The 15,000-nt window shown below is 36.0% G+C and overlaps 1 protein-coding gene across 3 annotated transcripts in view; it reads right to left on the reverse strand.

The window, feature by feature from the left end:
* Positions 1-15,000, reverse strand: part of LOC106877345 (sodium-dependent noradrenaline transporter) — a 179,796-nt gene that overhangs the window by 44,818 nt on the left and 119,978 nt on the right. For all 3 annotated transcript variants that reach the window (XM_089357130.1, XM_089357129.1, XM_089357131.1), the window contains exon 2: positions 6,545-6,962. In XM_089357130.1, the coding sequence (XP_089213256.1) occupies positions 6,545-6,887 (343 nt within the window). In that variant the 5' untranslated portion in view covers positions 6,888-6,962. The remainder of the gene's footprint in view (positions 1-6,544; positions 6,963-15,000) is intronic.

A 15,000-nucleotide genomic window follows, 5' to 3' on the forward strand; every position in this document is an offset into this window, starting at 1 on the left:
GCCCCAGGACTTAATCTTTTACCGAGCCGCTAAGTTACGGGGACATAAACATACCAGCATCGGTTGACAAGCGATGGTGGTGGGGAGACAAACACAAACACACACACACACACGCACACACACACACACACACACACACATAGTGAAATATTCGTTATAGGTATAAAACAGCATAAACAATTACAAAAATGGAGAAGAGATGTTAAAAGTTCAAAATAGAATTTAATATGCACGTACGAACGTTTCAAAGGGCAATACAAATATGTAAGAAAACAATAATAATAATAATAATAATAATAATAATAATAATAATAATAATAATTATTATTATTATTATTATTATTATTATTATTATTATAATTAAAGTTATGTATTGTCATTTTCGTCAGTGTGAAGTTTTTAAGGAAAAAACATCAAAAAAGTTATTAACGAAAAAAATCAAGAAGGAAAAACAAAATCAAGGTGTTAGATACCAATTAAAGGGACATAATAATATTCTTCTTAATATTTTTCTTGGTAACCCTAAATTTTATCTTTATACAATATAACAATATTGTTTAAATCATTAAACTATAGTACCCCATGATAAAATTTCCCCTGTATTATCATCATTGGTTTTATTAGAGTCTTGCCCCTTTAACTAGTATCTAACATCTTGATTTAAGTTCTTCCTTTACCAAACCTCATTATAGACAGTTACTTTATACTATTTTTAACTAATCTTGGTAAGTTTTATGACTATACCCACTATGATTCTGTCAACACCCTCAGGCCCTTTCCTAACAGACAATGCTCTTTGGTCTTAGATTTTGATATACATAGATTTGATAAACAAGACTATAAATTAAAACCGACCCAAAAATCTGACAAGCCAGATCTCTAACAGTTTTTTTCCTGAAGTCTTAGTAGCTTCTAAGCTGAAGTGAATACAGCATAGACTTTGTCTTCTTACTTCCTTAGAGGATTAGGTAAAATTATACAAAAGTGTCCGACTGATTAAATAAATTCTATTTATTTATTTGTTTATTTATGCAGTTGAGGGTAGCTCTCCGTTTAAATTGATGTAATGATTGCATTGTTCAATTAAATGGAGTCGCCTGAAACGATCGTACTGCATCAACTCTGGATATCATGTTGCTTATTTTGATTTTTGATTTTATTCACCTTATTTGAAATTGTAATTTTTGGTGCCTCAACTTAAGTACCTAATTCCCCTGAATCTCAATTATCTTGTTTATGTATATATATATATATATATATATATATATATATATATATATATATATATATATATATATATATATATATATATATATACATATATGTGTGTGTGTATATGTGTGTGCGTGTATATATATATATATATATATATATATATATATATATATATATATATAGGTGCAGAAGTGGCTGTGTGGTAAGGGGCTTGTTTACCAACCACATGGCTCCGGGTTCAGACCCACTGTATGGCACCTTGGGAAAGTGTCTTCTATTATAGCCTATGGCCAACCAATGCTTTGTGAGTGGATTTGGTAGGCGGAAACTGAAAGAAGTCCGTCGTATATATGTATGTGTGTGTGTGTGTGTGTGTGTGTGTGTGTGTGTGTCCACCATCGCTTGACAACCGATGTTGGTGTGTTTACATCACCGTAAAATAGCGGTTCGGCAACAGAGACCGATACAATAAGTACTAGGCTTACAAAAAAAGAATAAGTCCTAGTCGATCTGTTCGATTAAAGGCGGTGCTCCAGCATAGCCGCAGTCAAGTGAGTGAAACAAATAAAAGGATATTCTTTTATTTATAATACAGGATAAAGAGTGACAGAAACAGTAGGCTAGTGTACTTATACTATATAGCTTTATACTACATATTTACGTCTCTTCAGGTTTTCGTGTTAGATCGCACGTTCGAACTTGCATACATTCTCAGTAGAGCCAATAAAATACGTAGCAACCATATATTGAGTCGGTTCAGTCAACTGTGTACTCTTCACAAAAAATACGTCCTCAATCCAGTTTTTGTTTCTTTCTTTTGAAATGACTTCGCATACGAAACCGATAAGTCTACGTTATAAATGAACAATACCTTTCCCATTTCCCGCTTCCTTAAAATACAATGTCATTATGCTTATCCCACCGAAATAAACAGTGTAATCCTTGTGAGTTCTATCATAAATAAAGAAGAAAATTTGTCTGTACAAGTCCAAAACATGTTTATCCTTTTCTGGTGAAAGATTTCGCCTCATTTAGACAACTGAGAACTTCAGAAAGCTAAGAGTATGTACAGTAATTCCCCGACTATCTCGAGTGTTACGTTCTAAAAACCGCCGCGATATGTGAAAATCCGTGAAGTAGAAATAGTACTGTATTATATATATATATATATTATTACTTTTATAATTTGTATATATTTATTTTATTACAAATGCAAAACAACACCATACACCCGCCTCCCGAGTTTCGTTTTCCATACAGTATTTGCGATTCTTTGTTTACTCATCTACAGTACACAATGTATTTTCTTTTGATATATTATAATTAAAGTGTTATACAGTGCAGTACTGTACTATATTTCTATTTATTAATTCATTAATTTTTAGGCATGAACATGCTTATTTTACCACAGAAATAATTAGAATCTAAAAAATATAAATACCTATCGGCCGCAGAAATCCGCGATATACTGAGGAGTCCGCGATATAGATTTACATATATTAGCTAGAAAGATTTATATATATTGTTGTATTTGGGGACGGTCATGTTGCCAGTTTAGCCAATAGAAACACACGCACTGTATATTTGGTGTTAATTTGCTTCAGCTTTATACTACATTTCATTACATTAATCATATTTCGGCCAGAGTTCTTTCGTCACACTTCTGTGACCTCATCAGTGGTCCTTTGCTTTCTTCTTTCTTATATGTTTGTCCCTCCTTGCTAACGATCAGCCATTTTGTATTTTGTATTCCTATTGTATGTGTCTACATTTGCGCATGCGCATCCCTCTATGTGTGTCTATGTTTTGTAAGTGCATGTGTGTGTATGGGGAGTGCCTGTATTATCTGTATCCTCTGTTAATACATGTTCATTTATTTTGTCTTTATTTATTTATTTGTTCATGTGTTTATACCTACTTCTCATTCTCTGTAGAAAGAAAACACATACACGCGCGCACAAATACATAGACAAATCACATAGAGTCTTTCTCTTGCATACACATATACACACACACAGACCCAATCGCATGGGCAGATACAATGGAGGAAGCAGAACAAGAGAAAACACGTTGGAGAAACGCCTATTAGTGAGGTGGCAGGATTTGCGACGAAAGCCATTTGACACAAAAACTAAAATAATAATAATAATAATAATAATAATAATAATAATAATAATAATAATAATAACAATAAAGTTGAAATGAAACCGATATATATGGTGCATGTGTTTAATTAGCAAAATAGGACCATCCACTAGTATAATAATACTCGATTCGACACACGTTTTCACATCAAGATATATGATTTCATATATATATGAAACGACATATATATATATATATATATATATATATATATATATATATATATATATATATATACCTTTCTCCATATCAATGTAATTTATTTCGAAAAATTAGATACGGTTTCTGATATATTTTCTGTTGGTGAATTGCAATAAACAGAATACAATTTGCAAGTCATGCTAGATATTTTAATAATAATAACCCTTTCTACTATTGGCACAAGGCCTGAAATTTCGTGAGAGTGTGAGAGTCGACTGCATCGACCCCTAATACTAAATTGGTACGTATTTTATCGATCCCGAAAGACGATACCGACCTCGGTATAATTTAAACTCAAAACTTAAACTCGGAAGAAATGCTGCTAAGCATTTTGTCCGACGCGTTAAAGGTTCTGGCAGTTCACTGGCTTAATAACAGTAATAATAATAATAATAATAATAATAATAATAATAATAATAATAATAATAATCCTTTTTCAAATTTGCGGGAGAGGACTAGTTGATTACATCGACTCCAGTATCTCACTGGTACTTAATTTATCGACCCCTAAAGGATGAAAGGCAAAGTCGACCTCAGCAGAATTTGAAAGTAATACTAATCCTTTTTACTGGACGCACAAGGCCTCAAATTTGTGGGAAGGGATTAAGTCAATTACATCGACCCCAGTATGTGACAGGTACTTATTTAATCGACCCCGAAAGAATGAAAGGCACAGACGACTTCAGCGGAATTTGGACTCAGAACGTAGCCGCAGACGAAATACCGCTAAGCATTTCGCTCGGTGTGCTAACCGTTCTGCAAGCTCGCCGCCTTAATAATAATAATAATGATAATGATGATGATGATGATGATGATGATCTTGAAACAATAGACCATCTCGTCTCGGGATGTTCTGTGCTCACACCAAATGAATATAATAATCACCACGATAGGGTAGGACAGTATTTACATTGGAAAATATGTAAACACTACAAAATCAACACTCTTGGTTACTGGTATGAACATCATCCTAAGCCACTCGTTGAAGGTAAAAATGTTACTATCCTCTGGGATTTTCCAGCCAATACTGACAGAACAATCAAGGCTAATCGACCAGACATAATTATTCAAGACGGAGACGAAAATACTTGTAGACTAATAGATGTAAGTGTCCCCACTGATAAAAATATATCTGTCAGGGAATTTGACAAACTAAGTAAATATAAGGACCTGGAAATTGAAATACAAAAGATGTGGCATCTTAAAGGGAGAACTGTTCCTGTTATTGTAGGTGTACTAGGTATGATAAAAAAGGGATGTCAGAAACATCTAGATAAGATCCCAGGAGAACCATGTCTCAGAGAAATACAAAAGATTGTGCTGCCAAGTACTGCCCACACCCTTAGAAAAACCCTATCAATTTAAATGTGTTGTATTAAATGAAGATATTTCGCTACTTCCCATCCCCAAGATTTCAGTCATACTGTAACATCTTTTATCATTTTCTCACCCAAGGACGTTGGTTGTATCTCGACAAGTGACTGTAATAAAGATGCAGATTAAAAGTAAAATAATAATAATAATAATAATAATAATAATAATAATAATAATAATAATAATAATAATAATAATAATGATAATGATGATAATACTTGATATGAGATCACCATGTTGCGCACATATGGTCGTAATGCATGTCCCTGATGTACCCTTATCAGACGGGTAGTCATGATGGGTATATACTGGGCTTCGTATATTTGTACCCCAGCTTCATTTTGATGGCATGCACTGCTTTCTCATAGTAATAATGATAATAATAATTCCAAATTGTAGCACAACAGAGCCAATGGTTCTTTCTTCTTTTCTGATTTTTTTTTCTTTTTGTTTTTCTCTTTTTCTTTTGAGAAGAGAATTAAGTCGATTACATCGACCCCAGTACTTGAAATCTCGGCAGAATTTGAATTTCGAATTTAAAGCCGGAAGAGATATTGCTAAGCATTTTTCCCAGCGCGCCAACGATATTGCCAACGCGCCAACGATATTGCCAGCTCGCCAACGATATTGCCAGCTCGCCGCATTGTATAATACATATTATACAACACACACGTTGCTTAAAGTTCACAATTGCCTAAAGTTTTAAAATGATATGCAGGTAGGTATGCTAAATAGCGAAAACCATAAATAAACATGCACAGACTGCAGTTATGATTATAGAAATCTTAGTTTGTTGTCTACACACCCTCTCTCTCTTTGTCCCTGTTTTTCGCTCTCTTTCTGTCTCTCTCTTTGTCCGTTTTTCGCTCTCTTTCTCTCTCTTTCTGTCTGCCTGCCTGCCTGCCTGTCTGCCTGTCTGTCTGTCTGTCTGTCTGTCTGTCTGTCTGTCTGTCTCTCTTTCTCCCTCTCTCTCTCTTTGTCCCTGTTTTTCGCTCTCTTTCTCTCTCTTTCTGCCTGCCTGCCTGTCTGTCTCTCTGTCTGTATATATACATACACACACACACACACACACACACATATATATATATATATATATATATATATATATATATAAACATATATACGACAAGCTTCTTTCAGTTTCCCTCTATCAAATCCACTCACAAGGCTTTGGTCGGCCTGAGGCTATAGTAGAAGACACTTGCCCAGTGGGACTGAACCCAGAACCATGTGGTTGGTAAGCAAGCTACTTACCACTCAGCCACGTGTCTTTTTTTTCTTTTTTTGTCTTTTCCGTTTTTTATACGTTTAAAGTCCATATTCTCTCGAAATCGACTCCGCTGAGGCTGCAAGCTGGCAGAATCGTTACCGCACCAGACAAAATGCTTGGCGGCATTTCGCCCGTCTTTACGTTCAGTGTTCAAATCCTATCGATGTCGACTTTACTTTTCATCCTATCGGGGCACTTGGGTCGATGTAATCGACCATCCGTCTCCCACAAAATTTCAAGCCTTGTGCCTATAGGAGAAAATAATCATTATCATCATTATAGTGGCGTTGTGTAACAGAAATTGCAAAAGGACGATGCAAGAAAATGTTTGCTACTTACCGCCACCATTACGGTAACATAAATAAGGAAATCTCCACACATTGGCAAGATCGACTGCAAAACCTATAATTGATAAAAGGAAATCTATTGTACCTCCCCATGTTTCTCGTTTTGTAGTATCTTGGACATGACTCGGACCCAGGCATATAGTTTTCTCTACATCTTTATCTATGAGCGTCTGCTCTCCATCAGACGAGACACAGCCTGTCCTCGCTTCCGGACAATAAGTATCTGTACCCGTCTTAGAAATCGGATTGAATAACGGACCATTGCTTCCGGAATTTTCCCCTGATGCCTCCAAAATAGGCTGCTTTGACTTCAGCTCGATGTCGTTTCCGTTCATTTGGGATTCACTTGGGTCCTTTGTGATATTAGCAGAAGATACCGGGGCCGTCAACGTGGAGGAATTGTCTTTTCCCTGCAAAAACAAAATATTAAATTGTTATTTCGTTGTTTACATTAGTTATTTGGGCTTCGTAACCCAGTGAGTTATGAATCTCAAATTTCATTACTTATTCATTTATTGAACTACGTGCAAGTCAGATTAGAATCGATCTGATCACCTCCCAAAGCTTAAAAAAGGGAATTCAGCAATAAAACAAAACAAATACTGCTCATTCTGTTTACAGTAGTAAGATATTTAACTATAATTTTTACATCTCGAAAGAGTTAGTTAGCCCACTGAGAGCAAAATGTCTTACGAACATTTAGCGGTGCTGCAGGGAAGATACAATGTGAAAACATATCGTCAGTATGGCAGATTTCATATGGATGTGAGGACTCAGATCAACAATAATGTATAACTGGGAAATTTTCATGTTCATAGATGACCGCTACCACTATGGACTATCAGTTCGTACAAATTAATAATAATTACATAACAAACCATTAACCTTTCTAATAACCTGGTTGCTGTTACCGTCATTATGATGTTGATTTTTTTTTCTATACAAGTACTATTATGATACTGACGGAAGCCAATTCAATTCTCTTTCATCTATGGATGAAGGCCAATACTCTGATTTCAAATGTTGACCTCTGATAAATTATTAGTGCTTATTTTAGAGCAGTGCTTCTCAATCTGGATCCAAATGGCCCTTGGGGGTCCCTATAAGATTTTATTGTTTAAAATTTGTGCTATAAACTGGTTATATTTCTACAATACACAAAATATTTAAATATTTTTTATACAATTCCTAATTGGAGTTTTTAGACATCGAATGATTATGAGGGTCCCCTGAGTAAAATAGGAATAAAACGGGGGTCCATGGGCACAAAGTGGTTGAGAACCAGTGTTTTAGAGGACCTACTGTAATCTTTTGTTCCAAATGGTGTGAACACTCGCTTGTAATTCCTCTAATCCCGTCGTCCACCCATCCACAAGGTTGTCACTACTCGACCCGTTGGGAGTTTTTTCTTTTTGCCTAACACACTTGTTTGCGAGGTCTTTACAGCTGCGTGTTTGCACACCCATCACTAATACATTCAAACACAATCTGTCAGTGTATCACCACGTCAGTGATTGGACCTTATTCCCACTAATTCCTATGCCAATCATTTTTTTTATCTATTAGGTAAGGGTTATACCCATAGCTTTCACAGGTCAGTCGATATTGGTGAAATCGATACGTTTAATTTTTCCTCTTCAACAGACATCAGGCGACAGTAGCAAGAAAAAGAACAACAAAATGTATGTGGATTCAGGAAATTTCAGACAGCCTACGTTCTAGGAAGAAAGAACACATCATAGTGGTTTGTATGGAGCCTGGGTATGGATACATAAAACTGGATAACGGAAAGAAGAGAGGTGATGGAATCTGAAATGCCCAAGTGGGTGAGGAACGAGATCAACCAGCTCTGAGGAGTTAAAGGCACTGTAGCTACGATAGGAAAGTGTTATAAAATCATTAATGTCGGATTGTTATAACGCCCACTACGGTATAGCAGTGTAGTTGTTATACCAGTAAAGACACGACTATGACCGTCTACTTCGTACTCTCTCCCAATACTAACCGACGTCACCTTATTTATAGCGACTAATACATACCACTCATCAGGTGGGAGGGGTGTACCATTATTACTATTATCACCACAACAGAAAGATAGAGAGGCAGAGATAGATAGATAGATAGATAGATAGATAGATAGATAGATAGATAGATAGATAGATAGATAGATAGATAGATAGGGAGAAGGGGAAAGTTGTTGCCGTGTGCTGGTAAGTGATTTTAATAGGGTGACCCTCTTTACCATAATTCAATAGCTAAGGCGCTTTAGTTTAGCGGTAATGAGTAGTTGTTTAGCTTCCCTCTCATTATCTCTTATCTTAAGCACCACTCTCTCAGCCCCCCTCCCTTAACCCTACATCTCACTCACTTTACCCACATACACAAACACACACTCACATACATACACAAACACACGCATACACACATATATAATATATTTCTCATTCACTCCGATTATCTTATTCTCTTCCTATCCATGCCAATTAACTTTTCTTATTCCTTTCCCATTTCCGCCATTAAATACCTGAAAAATCGCCCTCTATCGAAGAGCCATAGTACCAAGTCATACTTTCATTACGCGTAGTAATCAGTTGAATTTATTAAAACGAAACATTACGGACTATCCTTTCTTCATAGAAATTATAAACCTTAACATATTGCTTATAACTGTGTTTTTTTTAAATACGTTTCCTTCAATCTTTCGCCATGATTTAATAGTCATTAATCTGCCTAGAGCTTGTTACGTAACTGTATCTGGAATTACTGAATCGTAATAGAAGCTATGAGTTTTCCATCAATCAACCAAGCAATACGTTTCATATATTTTTGTATACAGAATACAATATAATTTGTATCCCGTATCACTGCTTCATAATAAAGACATGCTCACTATCAATAAAAAGAGTAATATACATTTTTTTAATATTGTATCAGGTATCTCCGAATTGCAATAAAAACGATAAGTTCACCAATGAATAAACCAATATTCGTTTTATATACATTTTATTTTATAATAGTATCCTGTCTCATAAATAAAGACGGTATATTTTTAGACAAATAGCAATTCATCAATTATTTACTTGTCCACGATAGCCTTAACCCAATTAGAGATTTGTGTTTGTTATGCATTTTCAGGATCAACGAAAAGTAAAATAACACAAGAAACGTTGCTAATTTCTGGCAGAGTGAATTGCGTCACGGTGCTGTTTTTCTCACAGACGGTGCCCAGCTGACTCTACTATACCGTGTAGTCGATAAAATCAAAATCAAATAATGTGCATGCGCGAAATTAAAGATATAAAATGGCAACAATTTACCCATCACACCCTGTATATATATATATATATATATATATATATATATATATATATATATATATATATATATATATACATATATATACATATATATACATATATATATATATATATATATATATAATACAAAGAATATATATACATGTATACACACATATATGTACATACTTACATCTACATGTGTATATATATGCATATCAGGGTACAGGACGTTAGAACAATGAACTACAGACATCGGAACGAACACATAGGAAAACGGAAAGCCACTTCTCATTTGGAGTTGGTACCAACAGCCATCAAGTTATAGGTCTATCTCCTAATTTCACTAAATCAAGAATATTTTGTATGTTATTTAATAGATCTCTATTCGTCTTTGTTCTTCAAATGCATGCTTCTAGCCTGTTGCTTTTCGCAACGACGACGCTATTGTTCATCACTGACAATACAAACTAAACGATATAAAAAAAAAAATGAATAGGTATATATATATATATATATATATATATAGTTATTAATATTTCTAAGTCTCTCTAAAGGAGACTACGGCAGCGGTACTGGAAATTAATAGTTATCGCCAAGCCAACATGGCAGTCCCAAAATTAGGACGAAAGCTGCCGTGAATTAGCTCCAAGAAGCCATCGCCTCTAGCTAGCTATGTGACACACGAAACCTGTGTCCTTTATAACCTTCGAACAGGGGAGGTCAGCAGTGTCCCCCTGCTGGTTTGGCATCTGCAGACTAGACTAGTTTCAGGGTGTTGCCCCTTGTCAATGCAGAGTAGCCAAGCCTTAGCCAGGCGGCGCTGCTGACTATCTGCTCGAAGGTTATTTATCTAATTTCAGTGGAATCTATCCACTGGTTTTCAGAAATAGAGTTATTAATATTTCTAAGTCTCTCTAAAGGAGACTACGGCAGCGGTACTGGAAATTAATAGTTATCGCCAAGCCAACATGGCAGTCCCAAAATTAGGACGAAAGCTGCCGTGAATTAGCTCCAAGAAGCCATCGCCTCTAGCTAGCTATGTGACACACGAAACCTGTGTCCTTTATAACCTTCGAACAGGGGAGGTCAGCAGTGTCCCCCTGCTGGTTTGGCATCTGCAGACTAGACTAGTTTCAGGGTGTTGCCCCTTGTCAATGCAGAGTAGCCAACCGAAATCCAGCGACGTACACCGCCCGGTTTACAGCGTAAAAATCCCTTGCCAAAAATTCACCCCCCCTGTACATCAAGATTTCCTATCGGATCTTCCTATAACGATAGTGTATTAATTAATTCATTAATTATACCCGCCCACGCCCACGCACCGCACACCACCACCCACATGCCCACACCTACCCCCACACACACATATACCTATACTTAGATACACACACCCATATATATTTATATGTATTTTTTATGTATAACCATACACCCAAACACATATACACACAAACATATATACACTCACATATGCATGCATATACCTATACACACATACAGATACACATGCACCCACATAAACGCGCACAGATACACACACACACCCATTTACATATATACGCATACATACTCACATACACACATGCGTACATATGTACATACACACATATAGCTATACCTCCATATATACATCGATACATATGCACATACACACACACAAGCTTATATATGTTTACATGTACACACATACACATACGTCTCCATACACACATACACTCTCACGTGTCTCCACATGTATACCTACACCCATATACATATACACTCATATATTTGCGCCACAGACCTAATTCCAGTAAGATATATAGAGATGAATATACCTCTTCCTTAATTTCGAACTTGTGCCTATACACATTCCGGTAATTCCTATTTATAAAATGCATACGTATGTCTATACATATGTAGACATCTGTAAGCTTTAAACGTTATTTTATTAACTAGGTGACCCTTGGAAAAAAGTATGGAAAATAATTCCAAGTTACATAACGAACAAGTACTTTTACCCTTGTCGTACGGCATCGATTTGCCTACTAACAACCATTCAAGGGAGTAATCCTTTTTCTCATCTTTCAATTTCCAAACTAAGCAATATAGTACGGCGCTTAGTAATTTAGTTTGGAAATTGAAAGATGAGAAAAAGGATTACTCCCTTGAATATATATATATATATATATATATATATATATATATATATATATATATATATATATATATATATACATGTATGTATTATATATATATATATATATATATATATATATATATATATATATATATATATATGTGTGTGTGTGTGTGTGTGTGCTGTGCGTGAGAAGACCCGGCAAGCCAAGTAAGATCGTTGCCAGTGCCCCTGGACTGGCTCTTGTGCGGGTGGCACATGAGATGCACCATTTTGAGCGTGGCCGTTGCCAGTACCGCCTGACTGGCTCCCGTAGGATTTTCGAGTGAGATCGTTGCCAGTGCCCCTGGACCGGTTTGTGCGGGTGGCACATAAAAGACACCATTTCGAGCGTGGCCGTTTTCGTGCGGGTGACACGTAAAAGCACCCACTACACTCTCTGAGTGGTTGGCGTTAGGAAGGGCATCCAGCTGTAGAAACTCTGCCAAATTAGATTGGAGCCTGGTGTTGCCATCCGGTTTCACCAGTCCTCAGTCAAATCGTCCAACCCATGCTAGCATGGAAAGCGGACGTTAAACGATGATGATGATATATATATATATGTATTATATATTTGTTTATAGTTTCAGCTTAGAGCTGCGGCCATGCTGATGCACCGCCGTGGTAAAATGTATCTCAGTAGTTATAGGTGCATTGGGAATTATCCCTAAAGATCTGAACAGATGGATAGAGGAATTAGGCACAAAACCCAGTTTAGGACACCTGCAGAAAACAGTTTTATTAGGGACAGCTAGGATACTTAGGAGGGTTTTTGGCCTCTGAGGTTACTTGCTGTAGCCCAATGTTAGGATTTTTTCTTTTCCAACAGTCTAATCTGGTGAATGTATATGATGATGATGATGATGATGATATATGCACAAAGCCTGAAATTTGGGGAAAGGGACTAGTCGATTACATAGATCTCAGTGGGCAACTGGTACTTATTTCATGGACTCCAAAAGAATGGAAGGCAAAATCTGACCTCCGCGGAATTTGAACTCAGAACGTTGTGACGGGCAAAATAATAATAATAATAATAGTAGTAGTAGTAGTAGTAGTAGTAGTAGTAGTAATGGATTCGGATTTAAGTACATGGCTACCATATTCGAAGAGAAAAAGATTAGTCGATATTATCGACCTAAGTAATTGATCGGACTTTAGTCCATCGACTCCATAGGGACTAAAGATAAAGCCGTACTCGGCATATTTCAACTCATAACACAAAGAGTCGGAACAGTTACTGCGAGACAATCAGAGCGCGCGCACATGTGAAAAAGTAATTATGACATAAACTATGACTTTACCTGTATGGAACCTAGAATTTTTTTTAAGCAAGATCAAAACCACTTCTGTGATATATTGCGTTTTGTTTTCTTTTTATTTGTTCCAGTCATTAGACTGCGGCCATGCTGGGGCACCGCCTTCAGGAATTTTTAGTCGAATGTATCATCCCCAGCATCTTTTTTTATGTGATTTTTCAACCAGCACACGAAGTTAAGTATAGAAGGTCTCTTCACATGCTAGAAATAACAGCCAAATCTTAAAATTTTTTTTTCATATAATTTCACGTAAACAAAAACGGAAATCGCAGCTGTTAAAAAAAAAAAAATTTCTAAAGTTCCAGTTTTTAAGTAAACGAAATATAATCAATGGAAAATAAATAAGTAGAACAGAGTAACAGAATACGCTACAAGAAATGTGTAGAAACATAAAACCTACATAACAGTCACAATCGAGTACATACGTACATACATGCATACACATAAACACATATACGCACCTTTGTGCGTGCACGTGTGTGTGTGTGTGTGTGTGTGTGTGTGTGTGTGTGTGTGTGTGTGTGTGTGTGATGAGAATCGAACTAAATGTGAAAGCGTATTATCTTACCTACAAAATAAAGTGTCTGAAAACTGTGAGGCTTTTGTCCGGGGGAGGGGATTTTTCGGAGGGGGGTTCCGAGGGGGGGATTTTGTTCGGGGGGAAGGGGCTTTTGTCCTACACTCATATATATATATATATATATATATATATATATATATGGGGTTGTCTGGAAAGTTCGTGCCGATTTATAGTAGCTTACCTTTCGACTTATTTGCCATGAAACCACCTCAATTCTGGGAAGAGGGTATTTTCAAGCTAAAGGAAAGATGGAGACGCATTGCGCAACAAAATGGTTCATATTTGGTTGATTAAAAATGTAATGGCAAGTATTTATTGACCTTTTTCTTTCCTTTTTCTTTCCGGACAACCCAATATATATATATATATATATATATATATATATATATATATATATATATATATATATATATATATATATATATATATATATATACAGTTGTCTTTCTTTTTGTTACCCTTACTCGCTCTCTTTGTGTGTGTGTGTGTGGGAACGCGCGAGCACGTGTATCTAATTATAGCTTAAGGCCCGGCTTCATTAATAACATCTATTTATGATATATGATGGTGGGAAACGGTGAACGGTAATAAAGTCACAGGAAAAAAAGTCACAATTAATTCATGGGATCCAGACAAAACTCCCCTAGAACAAAGCCCCCTCGGACAAAACCACCCCGGACAAGACCCTTGTGATTTTCTTTCCCGTGACTTTATTAGCGTAACTTTTTTTCCTGTGCCTTTTTTTACCTGTGCCTTATTTACCTGGATTGTAGACTACCTGGATTGTAGACTACATCCAGAGGTCATTCGAGTAATTCTGGAAAACAACTTATTTTACTGAAAAGTAACTTCACATTTATAAATAATGACCCTTAAAAACTGCTTCTTTTTTTTTTTTTTTAGTTATTTGTGTCTTTGAAAAGCGTTTTGACCTTGAAACACGACGATAAAATTTTAAATGGACAAACAGAATTCGTCTCTTTCTACACTCCTATTGGTAATTACCTACTTACAATTCTTAAAGGGATTTCAAAAAGCGTAACATGGAATTTCAGGAGAACATACATGCCTTATGCATTTTTATTTATATTA

The sequence above is a fragment of the Octopus bimaculoides genome, chromosome 9 (genome assembly GCF_046866305.1).
Source record: "Octopus bimaculoides isolate indiv1 chromosome 9, ASM4686630v1, whole genome shotgun sequence".
Classification (NCBI taxonomy): domain Eukaryota; kingdom Metazoa; phylum Mollusca; class Cephalopoda; order Octopoda; family Octopodidae; genus Octopus; species Octopus bimaculoides.